This window comes from Salmo trutta, chromosome 23 (assembly GCF_901001165.1).
Source record: "Salmo trutta chromosome 23, fSalTru1.1, whole genome shotgun sequence".
In the NCBI taxonomy this organism is placed as follows: domain Eukaryota; kingdom Metazoa; phylum Chordata; class Actinopteri; order Salmoniformes; family Salmonidae; genus Salmo; species Salmo trutta.
The window spans coordinates 35,872,925-35,889,936 of NC_042979.1; the positions used below are offsets into that span (position 1 = coordinate 35,872,925).

Sequence of the window (17,012 nt, forward strand, 5' to 3'; positions counted from 1 at the left end):
GGTGAGGCCTTTGATACAGGACACACACACACACACACAGGCAAGGACACACACACACACACACACACACACACACACACACTTACAGGCAAGCGTGCACACACAGTGACCCATCCCTCTTACCCTGATAAAGGTGTCTATTTCCACCTTTCTGCGTTTGACCAGAGCCTCTATCTCCACCTGGCAGATAGCACACACGTACAGGTGGTTCACCGCTGGGCCTCCTCCAAAACTAGGAGACAGACAGACAGACAGACAGACAGTTAGAGAGTCTGATGGACAGAGAGAGACACAGTTCGATGGACAGAGAAATAGATTGACAGACAGAAGCTGTGTTCGAATGCCCATACTAACATACTGTATACTACATCATGAGTATATACTACATACGATTAGTTCATTTTAGTATACTGTAAACAAACAGTATCCTTTCAGTTGAGCGTACTAGCTCTTCGCCTGTCTATCAGAAGTTGATGCTATTGCTATGCAACCTCTCGCTAGCTAGTTAGCATAACAAATGACGAGCTAGACATTTTACGACTTCGGGTGTGTTCTTAAATTCAAATCTGGAGAGCCAGTGCGCGCTCGTAAATTCAGAGCGTTGTCAGATTGTCTGTTTGTAAATTCAGAGGAGTAGGGTTGATTTGAGCGTTCTGCCATTACAACGGCAGTCAAGCACCCAAGCTAACATTGGCTAGCTTGCTAGCTATTTCCAGACACAAATGAGACCGCCCTGACCATTTTACTCGCCCTAGCAGAGCCGGTTAGGCAGTTTTCATGTTTTCCAGAGCGCTAGTGACTGTAACTGTGCTGCTGGCAACAATTTACGACGTTTATTAACACCGGCCATATTCAACGGGTGTTGAGCTCTCGTAAAATCATTATTCTGCGCTCTGGTACACTGACTAGAGTGCTATGAAATCGGAATAGATGGCCAGAGCGAATTTACGAAAGCACCCGTTAATCCATTGAGAACGCACACCTACTATACCATTTAGCTAAGCATGACGGGAATAATCAAGTCAATAATCGTCGGGTAGTTAGTTAGATAGCCTATAGTTAATATATTTGCAAATTTGATGTATAAGTAGCCAACGAACGTTGGGTAGCTAGCTAACAACATACCGGTACATACTGCTGTAATGATATGCTATGTGGTTCGTAAGGACAGCGTAGCTAACAAATTATCAGCCAACATGACTTAATTGAAAAGTTATTACTTTATTACATTGCACAACATTTTAACATTTGTCATAATTAGTTAAAGCAATGAATTTGTATCCGCTCTCGTACTTCAGCAGCATATTTTCCGCCATTTTCTTCAAATCTGAAAACGATCTGAAGCCACGCCCATTCTGAAGAATTGCATTATGGGCCCTAAAGTACAGAAATGGTGTCCTCTGCGTGTATACTTCATATTTTGGCGAATTTAGTATGACATCCGGGAACTTTTGGAATACTAACTATATCCATACTATGACCAATAAGCACACTATTTACTCAATTCATGTCACAAATAGTATGGTTAGTGCGGTTGGTATGGGTATTCGAACACAGTCAGACAGAGACACAGATGGACAGTCAGACAGGTGGACAGTCAGACAGATGGACAGTCAGTTAGACAGACAGGTGGACAGTCAGACAGAGAGACAGTCGGACAGTCAGACAGAGGGACAGTCGGACAGAGAGACAGTCGGACAGAGAGACAGTCGGACAGAGAGACAGACGGACAGAGAGACAGACGGACAGTCAGACAGAGAGACAGACGGAGACACAGATGGACAGTCAGTTAGACAGGTGGACAGTCAGACAGAGACAGATGGACAGTCAGTTAGACAGGTGGACAGTCAGACAGAGACACAGGTGGACAGTCAGTTAGACAGGTGGACAGTCAGTTAGACAGGTGGACAGTCAGACAGTCGGACAGACAGTCTCATCTTACCTGTTGTACAGGTACTCCCATACATTCTGCGGCAGGATCACCACCAGGTCGTCTATATAGTGGTACTTGTTGGGTGGGATCCCTGGACAAAACATGTGAAGAAGATTATTTCAATGAGGTTGTGCTGGGGGCTGAGAGTGGTTGTGCTGGGGGCTGAGAGTGGTTGTGCTGGGGGCTGAGAGTGGTTGTGCTGGGGGCTGAGAGTGGTTGTGCTGGGGGCTGAGAGTGGTTGTGCTGGGGGCTGAGAGTGGTTGTGCTGGGGGCTGAGAGTGGCTGTGCTGGGGGCTGAGAGTGGCTGTGCTGGGGGCTGAGAGTGGCTGTGCTGGGGGCTGAGAGTGGCTGTGCTGGGGGCTGAGAGTGGCTGTGCTGGGGGCTGAGAGTGGCTGTGCTGGGGGCTGAGAGTGGCTGTGCTGGGGGCTGAGAGTGGCTGTGCTGGGGGCTGAGAGTGGCTGTGCTGGGGGCTGAGAGTGGTTGTGCTGGGGGCTGAGAGTGGTTGTGCTGGGGGCTGAGAGTGGTTGTGCTGGGGGCTGAGAGTGGTTGTGCTTGGCATCTGATGGTGGGGTTGGTGAGGGCATAGAAATAGAATCCTTAAATCCTCAGACCAAATCAGTGAAGGCTGCTGCTAAGGGGAGAACGGCTCATAATAATAGCTGGAATGGAGTAAATGGAACGGCATCAAAAATGTTTTTTATGCGTTTGATACCATTCTATTCACTCCATTCCAGCCATTATTATGAGCCATACTTCCCTCAGCAGCAGCCTCCACTGGACCAGATGGGTAGAGTTTGTACTTTTGGGACTACTCTATTGGTTCCAATGTGCCAGGAAGCTCAATCAAGCACATCTTAAAGAAAACAAGTACTACTTGAAGTGAGGCCGGGTCTTCTATAGATTTGAGTCTGGTTGATGTTCAGGATGGGTTCTGGTGGTAGGTCCAGTACAGTACTGACCTCCGTGCTGGCAGAGAAAGGTGTGGTTGCTGATGGGCCCTGGCTCAGTGAAGGTGTTGAACTTGTTGAGCCACTCTCTGGAGATGTAGAACTGCAGCAGGCTGGGCTCCTTCATGTTGGCTAGAGCCACAACCTTCTGCCTCTCCCTCACTGACTCCTCACTGCTCTTCCTGTGGACACACACACACATGCTGGCACACATATACACACACATACATAACTAGTTCAGCAAAACAGAAATACATTGTTATTATCATTGTAATGTGGTATGAGTCTTGCCTGTAGAAGAGCACATAGGCCTCAGCATTCTGCACCACCGTCTCATGGACCTCTGTTACATACTGGTCATCAAACTCATACCACTGACCGTTGATCACGTTCTGACAGTACGCTATGTAGTGACCACCTGGGGGGGAGAAAGAAAAAAATAAAAGGAGAGAGCGCGAGAGAGAGAGCGAGAGAGCGAGAGAGCGAGAGCGAGTATGTAGATAAAGAGGATGTAGATAAAGGTATGCTGTGAAATCAACAGTATGCGGCTATCTATTTCTGTAGTCAGTCAACTGTCACTTGTTACTCACTGCCTGCGGTGCCATGGTGACAGATGACGGACAGCAGGTCGTAAGTGGTGATCTGGGAGAGGCTGTCCTTTGCCAGGAAAGGTCGGAGGTCGAGTCCCTCCAATGGGAAGGCCACGTGACTGTTGATCTTGAAGGAGTACATCACCTCATGACGAAAACGCTTCAGGTGAATGCACAGAATCTGTACACACAAAATGTTTCATGTAGATTTCCTGAAACAAATGCATTATCTTCACGATGAAAATCAACAACATAACACAACTTCGGTATCTTTAGTCGCTTTGATAAAGCTTGTTTTATCTTCTATGCAGAATGCCAAAGTATGAGATAACAGAAGGTGACAAAGATAAGAGTGTTACCTCAGGTAGCTGGAGTACTTTGCAATATTTAACACCATTTCTCAATCTGCAAGATAAGTGAAAGAGTATTAAAATGTGTGCTGTAATGTGATCTGTATTACCAACTAGGCAGATTAATCTTCTAATGCTAACTGTAACTTCAAATTCTCCAAAATACTTACTTTCTACACTTTTCACAGCTGTACATGTTGTCCCCTGCAAAACAATTAATTAAGAAATGACAAATTATTTCACGCCGGGATTTGGTTTCATATTTTTATTTTTTTTCATTTAAGCAGGAAAATCCTATTGAGACCAATGTCTTTTTGGCAAGGGAGCCCTGCATCACAAAGAGTGCACTGTGATAAACAGTATCTAACGGTTTTAACGCAGTGGCAGCTGCATTCATATAGATAATGTCACCGTAATCCAGGGCCGACAGGAACGTTTGATTTAATGATCTGTTTTCTACTATTAAGCGAGAGGCACCATCTATTTCTAATGAAGAAACCCAGTTTTATTCTCAGCTTAGTTAACTAATCTATATGCGTTTTAAAAGACGACTTATCACCCATCCAAATGCATTGGTATTTATAAGAGGGATTACGCTCAATTTGCAGACATGTCAATCTGTGGAGTCAATGTTGTGGGCTCTAGAAAATAACATACACTTCTTCCTAATTCAGTACCAGTTTAAAGTTAACAAGAGCTTTATGTATGACATTAAAAGCGGCCAGTAGATCAGGGATGTTGAGGCATTTTATTGGACAACTGTATATTTTTGAGTTTACCTTTGAGCTCATCAGCAGCAAAGAAGGCAGCGAGACAGTCCTCCAGTGTTACCATGGGGCCCCAAAACCAGCTGGGGATACAGGACACCACAAACCTGCAGAGGGGGGAGTGGGGGGTATACAGGAATAAATAGCAAGCAGTATGTAGCTGTTACATGTGGTTTAATACTTGTTACAAGGTTGTTACATACTAGGTAAGGTTATTCCCTTGGAATGAATCATGGCAATGGTAAGTCTTACATTGCACAACTGGCTGTTGCAGATAGAAATGTAATGAATAGAGCTGACACCATTCCTTGTTCTAGATGACAGTCAATCACATCTGTTCTGCACAATACATTTCTATCTGAAGGTTCTGTAATGTTGCACCCTCTTGAACGGGCCCCAATGCTAGCCCCATCCATTGACCCCTACCCCATCCCCAGCTCTCTACCCCCAGCCCTCTACCCCCATCCCCAGCTCTCTACCCCCAGCCCTCTACCCCCATCCCCAGCTCTCTACCCCAGCCCTCTACCCCCATCCCCAGCTCTCTACCCTCAGCTCTCTACCCCCATCCCCAGCCCTCTACCCCCATCCCCAGGACTCTACCCCCATCCCCAGCTCTCTACCCCAGCCCTCTCTCCCCATCCCCAACCTTCTACCCCAGCCCTCTACCCCCAGCCCTATACCCCCATCCCCAGCTCTCTACCCCCATCCCCAGCTCTCTACCCCCATCCCCAGCTCTCTACCCCCATCCCCAGCTCTCTACCCCCATCCCCAGCTCTCTACCCCCATCCCCAGCTCTCTACCCCCATCCCCAGCTCTCTACTCCCATCCCCAGCCCTCTACTCCCATCCCCAGCCCTCTACCCCCATCCCCAGCCCTCTACCCCCATCCCCAGGACTCTACCCCCATCCCCAGCTCTCTACCCCAGCCCTCTCTCCCCATCCCCAACCTTCTACCCCAGCCCTCTACCCCCAGCCCTCTACCCCCAGCCCCAGCTCTCTACCCCCATCCTCAGCTCTCTACCCCCATCCCCAGCTCTCTACCCCCATCCCCAGCTCTCTACCCCCATCCCCAGCCCTCTACCCCCATCCCCAGCTCTCTACCCCATCCCCAGCTCTCTACTCTCATCCCCAGCTCTCTACCCCCATCCCCAGCTCTCTCTCCCCAGCCCCCCAGCCCTCTACCCCCATCCCCAGCTCTCTACCCCAGCCCTCTACCCCCAGCCCTATACCCCCATCCCCAGCTCTCTACCCCCATCCCCAGCTCTCTACCCCCATCCCCAGCTCTCTACTCCCATCCCCAGCTCTCTACTCCCATCCCCAGCTCTCTACCCCCATCCCCAGCTCTCTACTCCCATCCCCAGCTCTCTACTCCCATCCCCAGCTCTCTACTCCCATCCCCAGCCCTCTACTCCCATCCCCAGCCCTCTACTCCCATCCCCAGCTCTCTACCCCCATCCCCAGCTCTCTACTCCCATCCCCAGCTCTCTACTCCCATCCCCAGCTCTCTACCCCCATCCCCAGCTCTCTACCCCCATCCCCAGCTCTCTACCCCCATCCCCAGCCCTCTACCCCCATCCCTATACCCCCATCCCCAGCCCTCTACTCCCATCCCCAGCTCTCTACCCCCATCCCCAGCTCTCTACTCCCATCCCCAGCTCTCTACTCCCATCCCCAGCCCTCTACTCCCATCCCCAGCTCTCTACCCCCATCCCCAGCCCTCTACCCCATCCCTCTACTCCCATCCACATCCCTCTACTCCCATCCCAGCCCTCTACCCCCATCTCCAGCCCTCTACCCCCATCCCCAGCCCTCTACCCCAGCCCTCTACCCCCATCCCCAGCCCTCTACCCCAGCCCTCTACCCCCATCCCCAGCCCTCTACCCCAGCCCTCTACCCCCAGCCCTCTACCCCATCCCCAGCCCTCTACCCCAGCCCTCTACCCCCATCCCCAGCCCTCTACCCCAGCCCTCTACCCCCATCCCCAGCCCTCTACCCCAGCCCTCTACCCCCATCCCCAACCCTCTACCCCAGCCCTCTACCCCCAGCCCTCTACCCCCAGCCCTCTACCCCCATCCCCAGCCCTCTACCCCCATCCCCAGCCCTCTACCCCAGCCCTCTACCCCCATCCCCAGCCCTCTCTCCCCTACACCAGCCCTCTCTCCCCTACACCAGCCCTCTACCCCCAGCCCTCTACCCCCATCCCCAGCCCTCTACCCCCATCCCCAGCCCTCTACCCCCATCCCCAGCCCCAGCTCCTACAGCTGCCTTCCCCTGACCTGCGTATGGAGTCCATGATGTAGGTGATCCAGCCCTGGGAGCCGTAGACGTCCAGAGAGACCCCGGTCTTGGCTGGGAGGTTCTGGTGGATGGAGGAGTGTAGCTTGGCAAGGTCCTCCTTACCTGGGATGGGCAGAGACAGGTCCTGGAAGGTCTCCACAGTGGTCGAAACCTAAAGGGGGGAAGGGAGAGGAGAAGAGAAGAGAAGAGAGAGAGGGGGCGATGAGAGGAAATGTACCAAAACTTCTGTTAAAAGGTCTACAAATTAAAAGAGGTCAACATTCAATATTCATGTGACTGAGGTTTCAACAGAGGTAGTAAAGTAGAGTTCCTATGGGAGTGTCGCCCCCTGGTGGTGGTCCACACACACAGCACAGCTCACCCTGTCACAGGTCAGACACTGGACCAGGCTGAGGATGGAGCCGTCAAATATGTCTGAGATGACACTGCGGTAGAGAGACTGTTTCTTCTTCTTGGCACCCAGGATCAGCTGGGCTAAGAGGTAGATTATGGGAAATGGAGTGAAATAGTTTGTGTGTGTGTGAGAGGGGGTAAGGTGTGTCTCTGTGTTTGTGTGGGAGAGTGTGTGCACACGTGACAGTGTGTGTGTGTGTGTCAGTGGTGTGTGTGTGTGTGTATGGACGAGGACACCCCCCATACCTTTCTTGAAGGAGTATGTGGGCCCTGCAGAGCGGAGGGTGCTAGAGCGAGGGGGGCTGGAGGAGAGTTTTGGTTGCAGCTCCTGGACCGTATGGACAGGGCTGCAAGGGCGAGACTGGGGGCGCTGCTGCATTGATGCCTCGTTGTCTGGCTCTGGGTAGAGGAGGGTAGGAGAGGAAAGAGGAGGCTCTAAAAATCTCTAATCTAATCAAAATCAAGCTTTATTTATATAGTACATCTCAGACATGGATGCAACAAAATGCGATTCACAGAAAAAAAACAAAAAAACAATGAAAATAAAAACAGAAATATTTACTACACAACAAACAAGAAGATAAAGTAAAGAATAACAAAAAATGAACGACTAAAAAGCACCCTAAGGAAAAGCAAAGCTAAAAAGGTGTGTTTTAAGATCTCTTTTAAATATGTCCACAGTTTCGGCCCCCCTCAGGTTCTCTGACAGGCTGTTCCAGAGGCTGGGGGCATCGTAACTAAAGGCTGTCTCTCCATGCCTCTTGGTCCCCCTCAGGTTCTCTGGCAGGCTATTCCAGAGGCTGGGGGCATCGTAACTAAAGGCTGTCTCTCCATGCCTCTTGGTCCCCCTCAGGTTCTCTGGCAGGCTGTTCCAGAGGCTGTGGGCATAGTAACTAAAGGCTGTCTCTCCATGCCTCTTGGTCCCCCTCAGGTTCTCTGGCAGGCTATTCCAGAGGCTGGGGGCATCGTAACTAAAGGCTGTCTCTCCATGCCTCTTGGTCCCCCTCAGGTTCTCTGGCAGGCTGTTCCAGAGGCTGTGGGCATAGTAACTAAAGGCTGTCTCTCCATGCCTCTTGGTCCCCCTCAGGTTCTCTGGCAGGCTATTCCAGAGGCTGGGGGCATCGTAACTAAAGGCTGTCTCTCCATGCCTCTTGGTCCTAGGCTTTGGGATAGTTAAAAGGCCAGTGACAGAGGACCTGAGGGACCTACTGAGCACATAACTTAAAAGCATGTCTGGCATGTTTTGGGGTGCACAATTGTGGATTGATTTAAAAACCAATAAAATAATCTTAAAATGTATTCTAAAACTCAGGCAGCCTGTGCAGAGAACTTAAAACCGGTGCATAATGTGTGCTCTCCGTCTGGTCCTGGTCAGTACCTGTGCTGCAGTATTCTGTATGTTTTGCAGTTGACCAATGGCTTTCTTGGGTAGACCAGAGAGGAGAGCATTACAGTAGTCAAGCCTGCTTGTAATAAAAGCACGGATGAGTCTCTCTGTATCAGACTGAGAGAGAAACGGACGCACCTTGGCAATGTTTCTTAGGTGGGAAAAAAAAGCTATTTTGGTCACATTCCTAAGGTTTGATTCGAAATTGGGTTCAGAATCTAAAATGACACTTGTTTAATCTTTATTGCCTGTGAATTAAAATATGCGTCCAGATTCTCTTTCTGTGCTTTGGCTCCAACAATAACAAAGCCCATACCTGGAGTGTTGCTGCTCTGCATCTGCCCCTGTGTTTGACTCTGACTGGGGCTCTGTGGTCTAGGGGGGGTCCCCTCCTCCTCTGCCCCCCTCTCTAGAGCCCCCTTCTCAGCCGCCGCCGTATCCACATCTGCGTCCTCGTCCATCTCCTGGGAGCCTCCGTGGAGGGGCGAGCCCAACACCCTCTTCTCCTTCAGCCTCTCTTTCTCCGAGATGGGCCCTCCTGTCCCTGATCGCCCCCCTGTGCCTGTCCCCCCTCCTCCCACCCTCGGCGACACCCCGCACTCGTCCTGGATGAGCAGCCCCGCCTCCCCCAGCCCTCCTCCTTCTCCCCGGTCGCTGCTGGTGCCTGAGTCGCAGGAGAGGAACTCGTCCTCGGCGGGGGAGCGGTCGCTTCCGTCCCTCTGCTCGTCCCCCTCACCCCCCTCCCCTCCCCTGCCGTACTCTGCCAGTGGCTCCTTGAGCTCCTCGTGGAGCTGGTCCATCAGACAGCGCAGAAACTCCTGGGTGTCCTATGTAGTAGTATACAGGGCGAGAAGGAGAGTGTGTGGAACTGTCTTATACACTCAGATCACACACACACACACACACACACACACACACACAAAGAGGTAGAAGAGGGGAGAATGCTGCTCTATCAAGTAGAAAGAGAGAGGGGATATTGGTGTGGGAGGACTACGAAGCAGAGAAAGTGTGTGTGTGTGTGTGTGTACAGTTATTTGGAAGTTTGTTCCCTGCAGCGCTTAGGCACAGAAAGCCATTGAGTGTGTGTGTGATGGTGAAAGAAGGTGAAGCATTAAGAGAAACAGAGAGAAAGCATGCTGATCACACAGGCTCAACACAACACTATTTTCACAGCAGTTGTCATTGTATTTTTCAACAGCAATCAAAACCAAAAGTCACATACACACAATCCCATTCCAATCAACCAAACACCCATTAAGCCAAGCAGTAACATCAAAATGTCCTCTAGTTACTGTGTGTTAGTTACAGCATGTCAGCGTCCCAAATTGCACCCTATTCCCTATATAGTGCACTACTTTTGACCAGATCCATAGCGCTATGGTGAAAAGTAGTGCACTACACAGAGAATAGGGTGCCATTTGGGAAGATCTCAATTGCATACTCCTCACGTCCTCTCTCCTCGTCTCCTGACTTTCTCCTTCAATGGGTTTTGAGAAGGAGACGAGGAGAAAGGACGCGAGGAGTGTGCAATTGAGATCTTCCCCATTTCACTGTCTTGGCACCCTACTTCCAGGTATCACTGACAGGATTAGCCAATCAGCAACACAACAATCAACCTATGAAACTTCACTGTCCCTGGAGGTCCATTTGATTTGTGGCAACAGTGGTTATTTTGGGGGTATGGGACACAGGGAGAGGTGGGTTAGGTCAGGGGTAAAAGAGAGGGGTCAGAGGGGAGTAGGGATAGGGGTCAGGTCATCATTTTGTTTCCTACCTGCTGGGAGCTTGCCCCTACCTGCTGGGCGTAGCCACGGAACATGGGGTTGACCAGCTTGATTCCCTGGGACAAACTGGTGGGGACCACGTAACTGGGCCTGGAGGAAAGAGAGAGTGGTGGAGGAGAGAGATACAGAGAGAGAAAGAAAGTGAGAGCGAGGGGATGAAGAAGAGAAAGCAGAATGTGTAGCAGACCATGACTAAGCAAGTAGACTCATTAAACATACGTTAAGTCATACGTTTTCTGGGATAGTCCTCCTTGTGAAAGTGTCCTGGGGTAAGATGTATTTTCTTCTATTACATAGGTCAGACAGTATCATTTAAAAACAGAATTTTGCTGCATTCTTGTGAATATCTAGTCCAAAAATGTGCATGTTGAATGGTGCATACAGTCTAACATTCAACATATTAGCATGTCCATTGGTACACTACCGTTTCTTGTGCCAGAGCTCAGAGATTAGTTTCTGGTAGCTCTTGCACAATGCAGGTTTCTTGTCTGTGCGCACCAGTCCACTGCAGTCCAGGAAGAACTGAGTGAGAGGAGGACTGGAGAGGGATTAGAGGGGTTAGGGGAGGGATGGAGAAGAAAGAAAAAAAGAACTGGTTAGTTGGAGATCCAATCTATGAAAACTAACACACTGGCTTCTGCTGAGAAGAGCAGTCCCTACAGGATTCCACTGAAATTTTTCTGCAGGCTAAAATGATTGATTTTGCCTCAGCAATGATGACATTTTGCATTGCAATATGCAATGATGTTGTCCAATTTTTTTGCAATAAATGTGCAGTGATTGGTTGAAATTGCGAGCCCTCTTTTTGTACTGCAGTGACGGGTCAGTCTTACATGATAACATTGCGATGATTTTATTGTTTTATGCGGGTGATTGGTCAAATATGCAAGCCCTCGGATAATACACTGAGTATAGCAAACATTGGTAACACTTTCCTAATTTGAGTTGCGCACCCCCCCCTCAGAAAAGCCTCGATTTTAGGGCATGGACTCTATAAGGTGTGGAAAGTGTTCCACAGGGATGCTGGCCCTTGTTGATTCCAATGCTTCCCAGTTGTGTCAAGTTGGCTGGATGACCTTCAGGTGGTGGACCATTCTTTATACACACGGGAAACTGTTCAGCGTGAAAACCCCAGCAGCGTTGCAGTTCTTGACACAAACCGGTGCGTGACAATTGAGACATGGATTATGTATGCGTGCCATGCAGGGGGTGAATGGGAAAGACAAAAATATTTAAGTGTCTTTGAAAAGGGTATAGTAGTAGGTGCCAGGCACACTGGTTTGAGTGTGTTCCCTGTGGAATGCTTTGGACACCTTGTAGAGTCCATGTACCAACGAATTGAGGCTGTTCTGAGGGCAGAAGGGGGTGTAACTTAATATTAGGAAGGTGTTTCTAATGTTTTGTACACTCAAGAGTATGTTAGAGAAAGACCCCACTGAACGATTCAGAACTTGTCATCATCAAAGCACGTTTTCACCCACTCTGTGCAGAGTGGGTGAACACCCTATAATATGCAGGGAATTGTTGATTTTGCAAAAAATTCTGCTATTGCAGAATCGTGGAAGAACTGGAAGACGAATACACATATGCTCACACACTTTTAGCTTTAAATGACGAAACTCGACAGGAAGTGACCTCACCAGTTGGACAGGGCTTGAAGAGCTGCGTTCATGTAGCAGGAGTTACCGATATTCTTCATCCCTGTCAGACCTTTGAGAAAGATGTAGGTAAAAAAAGAAGCTAATAACGTCATACAGGTATATTTATAATATTATACGGTAGGGCAATGACAAGCCACTCCACTGTTTACACCTAACATTTGGAGAACAGGCCTACATACAGTATGTGGGATCTTCATTTGACCAGTTTCTCACAGGAGTAAAATATTCCTGGATGATTCGATTACTCTAAGTGATGATTTATTATGGGAAATTAGTTTTGCTAGGCTACAGTAGGCTATAGTTTAGGTGTGTGATCTCGTTAGAAAGAACTGCAGGCTTTCAGTGAATTTATGTAAACCACAAGGCTCATTTTAATTTCTTGCAGCACATGAAAAATGATCTACAACAACTGAGTGATCAAATTAAGATACATCTTTTAGTGAAAATGCATGACGGACCCTGTCAGTTAATATTGACCATCAGTCTATTACCATTCTCTGGTACGTACTCTTAGGCCCCAAAGCAATTATATTTCTCCTAACCCAGAGCTTGTCTCATCAGGCTCTCAGATAATGTGGGAGGTCCCTGACAAAATCAGCTTGGCATAATTCACTAAGGAATAGAGCTGCTAAGCATGTCATCTAGAGAAAAGGATGAACAAAACGATTGTACAGAGCTCTATATCTCATCGTATTTTACAGTTGTAACATTATGTTACATTTAAAATGCAGACCATATCTGATGGCTATGGTTGTCACCCATAAAGAGAAACCTTTCAGTTGAATGCATTCAGCTGTGCAACTGACTAGGTATCCCCCTGTACAGGCTAAGGGTATCAGTTGAACTGTGTATATGTTGGACAATATACAGTGCATTCGGAAAGTATTCAGACTCCTTCACTTTTCCCACATTTTGTTATAGACTTATTCTAAAATTGATTAAAATATTTTATTTTTCCTCAATCAATCATGACAAAGCAAAAACAGTTTTAGAAATGTTTACACATTTATTACAAATAAAAACTGAAATATTACATTTACATAAGTATTCAGACCCTTTGCTCAGTACTTTATTGAAGCACCTTTGGCAGCGATTACAGCCTCAAGTCTTCTTGCGTATGACGTTACAAGCTTGGCACACCTGTATTTGGGGAGTTTCTCCCATTCTTTTCTGCAGATCCTCTCAAGCTCTGTCAGGTTGGATGGGGAGCGTCACTGCACAGCTATTTTCAGTTCTCTCCAGAGATGTTTGATTGGGTTCAAGTCCAGGCCACTCAAGGACATTCAGAGACTTGTCCCGAAGCCACTCCTGCATTGTCTTGGCTGTGTGCTTAGGGTTTTTGTCCTGTTGGAAAGTGAACCTTCGCCCCAGTCTAAGGTCCTGAGCACTCTGGAACAGGTTTTCATCAAGGATCTCTCTGCACGTTGCTTCGTTCATCTTTCCCTCGATTCTGACTAGTCTCCCAGTCCCTGAAAAACATCCCTACAGCATGATGCTGCTGCTACCACCATACTTCACCATAGGGATGATATTGGCCAGGTGATGAGCGGTGCCTGGTTTCCTCCAGACGCTTGGCATTCTGGCCAAATACTTCAATCTTGGTTTCATCAGACCAGAGAATCTTGTTTCTCATGGTCAGAGTCCTTTAGGCAAATTCCAGGTAGGCTGTCATGTGCCTTTTACTGAGGAGTGGCTTCAGTCTGGCCATTCTACCATAAAGGCCTTATTGATGGAGTGCTACAGAGATGGTTGTCCTTCTGAAAGGTTCTCCCATCTCAACAGAGGAAATCTGTCAGAGTGACCATCGGGTTCTTGGTCACCTCCCTGACCGCTCAGTTTGTCTGGGCGGCCAGCTTTAGGGAGAGTCTTGGTGGTTCCAAACTTCTTCCATTTAAGAATGATGGAGGCCACTGTGTTCTTGGGGACCTTCCATGCTGCAGAGGTTTTTTTGGTACCCTTCCCCAGATCTGTGCCTCGACACAATCCTGTCTCAGGGCTCTACGGACAATTCCTTCGACCTCATGGCTTGCACTGTCAACTGTGGGACCTTATATAGACAAGTGTGTGCCTTTCCAAATCATGTCCAATCAATTGAATTTACCACAGGTGGTTGTAAAAACAATCAAGTTGTAGAAACATCTCAAGCATGATCAATGGAAACAGGATGCACCTGAGCTGGAAAAAGTGAAGGGGTCTGAATACTTTCCAAATGCACTGTATTCTTGACTTATTGAATGGTTGCCATGATGACAAGAGGGGGGGGTCAGAGGTTACCTCTGGGTTTGAGGTCATCCTCCTCCGACTCTGACCCCTCTTCTTCTGCCACCGCGATGGGCACCGCCTTCAACGGGCGGTGGTGACTCACTGGCTGATGAACTGCATCCTGGGAAAATTATTTGTCGTCATTAAAAAAACGAATAAGAACATAAGTCTGTGTGCCTGTGGGAAGCCAATTAAAATATATAAACACAGAATCGGCTGCATTTCAGCTCACAAGTGTCAATTGATCAAAATTAAACATAGTTGAGTAAAACTTTATAATAAATAAATTCTTTATACACAGTACATAATGTAGTCCTTCTGAATAGTTTATGAACGCTTTCTAAATTAAAATATATTATGATGTTAGCCATAGTTGATATAGGGCCAATCCCAAATGGCTCCCTATTCCCTATATAGTGCACTAATTTAGACCAGTGCCCAAATGGTACGTAAACATAGTATAGTTGAATATAGCTGAGCTGACCTTTGTGCGATGGCGTACCTGGTTGTCCATAGCTTTACAGTGGTGGGGAGTGTGTGTGGCAGACATAGCAGATACCACTGCAGGCCTCTGCTCTAGAAACACCTCCCTCTCACACACATAGCACCAGATCCTGAATGTTGTCAGGTTTACTGTCAGGTTGTGTTTCTTAGTCTAGAGGGGGGGGGGATACACAGAGACACACCCACACACAAAATAAGCTTTGAATTTTTTTTTGATGCATGAAATGCTAGGGTGGCAGGTAGCCTAGCAGTTAGGGAGGCGAGCCAGCAACCGAAGGGCTGCAAGTTCAAATCCCGGGTCCGATGGGAAAAATCTGGCAGGAAGTGAGCTGGCAACCGCATGGTTGGTGGTATTAAATCCTAAATGCTGTTGCATATGTGTCTCTCTGAGGAGGTGGAAGTCAAATTTCGGTTGAGCCAATAAAGTGATCTTGAAATGGCATCTCTCGCAACCCAAAGAAGAAAAGCTCTGAGCAGAATTCACCTGAGCGTGTAGGGTGCTGTGATCTGAAAAGGATTCTCCACAGCCAACATATGGGCACTCGCTCTGAACAAAATAAAACAACTATTACATTAGTCTACTGGTAAAAAAATATATCATGGTCCACAGAATATCTGAAACAGTGAAGAAAAGCAGACTCTGTTGTTTACCTGAAGACAGGCCCAGAGGTTGGGACCTCCTGCTACACATAATTGGCAGGTTCCCTTCAGAACAAAACACAAAACAATTATACAGCACCATCTCCTATGTAATTTTGTCAGACCACCAGAATGTATTGTACATTTTGTTTGACATTTTGTGGGACTTAGGGCCTTTTTAGACCAGAAAAATATGTTAAGGCAAATCTAGAAGATGAGTCAAGAGTAAAAGACATGACTTTGGTCACATTCTACCCATTCCATACATATTATAGATGCTTGACACTGCGAGAGCTTGTGGATATAAGGCTATATCTGCAAAAAGATGATTCTGAGATAATTGTCTTTAAAGTTCCGACCCCTCATTGGTTTTAATGGTGTCAGCATTTTTCATATTGTATTCTTTTGAACTTTAACAATATGAATTTGGGTATTTACAGTACAATTTCGACCAAAATGAAAATAGAACCTTATATTCCCAAGCTCGACTGGGCAAATCACTTTAGAAATCCTCATTTTCTCTCACCTTGGATTTCTGCAGAAGGTCCTCCTTTGTGACCTCTCCTATGGATTCCAGGTGGGGACAAATGTCCCCCAGGTCACTCATGTTTATTCAACTTCTTATAAAGATCTAGCTAATAATACAAAAAAATATGAATCTATGACATTTTGTTTGGGCAGATAAAACAATACATTGAAGCAAGCTGACAATAGTCAGTGGCAACAACAAGTAGACACACTTCAATCAAGGGGTGTGTCTGACTGCAAGAGTAGACTATTACAAAACGTATGTCGAATTAGTCGTACTGTAGCAGGGAATGTAGCCGACAATAATGCTCGTTGGTTTAGCTAGCAAGCTAACGTTACTCTACTCACTCAAAGCTTTGAAATTACTGCATTTACTAGTAACTAACTGCCTGACAACCCATCGACATTCTAGAAATGGATAATCAATTAATTCAAGATCTAACTATCGCACATCAGCCAACACAGGTACACTTTTTTTATTTTATTAAATAAATTCCTGCACTATGGTTTAGCTAGAGAGACACCGAAATCTGACAGCTCTGCTGCAAACTGAAGGCCCTGTTTTTCCACGCCTAACTAGCATCAGAAATCGATGATGACATCGACAACAAATACATGAATCTCAACGAATGCTATTTACCAACACCAGGCGATGTCGCAACAATATTCAGATAAGTTCATTTAAGGGGAAACGTGCGTTAAAAATAGGTAAACACCTAGCTAGCGATGGTATCCTGGCTAGCTACTGTGTCTGTCGTACGGAATAAATACCACATCCCACTTGCTCCCCCGCCCAACTCACACACTGGTTTAACGTCAGTGTTGTTATGCTCCACGTCAGCAAGAACTAGCAGCTTGTTGCTTTATTTCCACTCCTTATGACAGTTTACTGGAATACATTTGTCAATAATATCTGTTGGAAAAAGGTATCGTTATTACCACACAAATACCTGCTTGTTAACAAGGTCAA

General features: G+C 47.4%; 1 protein-coding gene across 10 annotated transcripts in view; it reads right to left on the bottom strand.

Moving 5' to 3' along the window:
* The window catches only part of usp20 (ubiquitin specific peptidase 20), a 28,864-nt gene that overhangs the window by 11,369 nt on the left and 483 nt on the right, over positions 1-17,012 (bottom strand). For 5 of the 10 annotated variants that reach the window (XR_003868963.1, XR_003868964.1, XR_003868962.1 and 2 more), the window contains exons 1-20: positions 16,041-16,836; positions 15,527-15,580; positions 15,360-15,422; positions 14,856-15,026; positions 14,384-14,492; positions 12,089-12,158; positions 10,873-10,986; positions 10,439-10,538; positions 8,981-9,491; positions 7,524-7,676; positions 7,246-7,358; positions 6,863-7,035; positions 4,600-4,694; positions 3,991-4,024; positions 3,830-3,875; positions 3,471-3,651; positions 3,172-3,298; positions 2,893-3,062; positions 1,943-2,024; positions 124-232 (exon numbers count right to left, since the gene is read on the bottom strand). Coding sequence is in view for 7 of the 10 variants with exons in the window: in XM_029710034.1 (XP_029565894.1) it covers positions 124-232; positions 1,943-2,024; positions 2,893-3,062; positions 3,172-3,298; positions 3,471-3,651; positions 3,830-3,875; positions 3,991-4,024; positions 4,600-4,694; positions 6,863-7,035; positions 7,246-7,358; positions 7,524-7,676; positions 8,981-9,491; positions 10,439-10,538; positions 10,873-10,986; positions 12,089-12,158; positions 14,384-14,492; positions 14,856-15,026; positions 15,360-15,422; positions 15,527-15,580; positions 16,041-16,121 (2,556 nt within the window). In the remaining 3 variants the exon portion in view is untranslated. The other 5 variants (XM_029710035.1, XM_029710032.1, XM_029710033.1 and 2 more) reach the window with 5 other exon arrangements.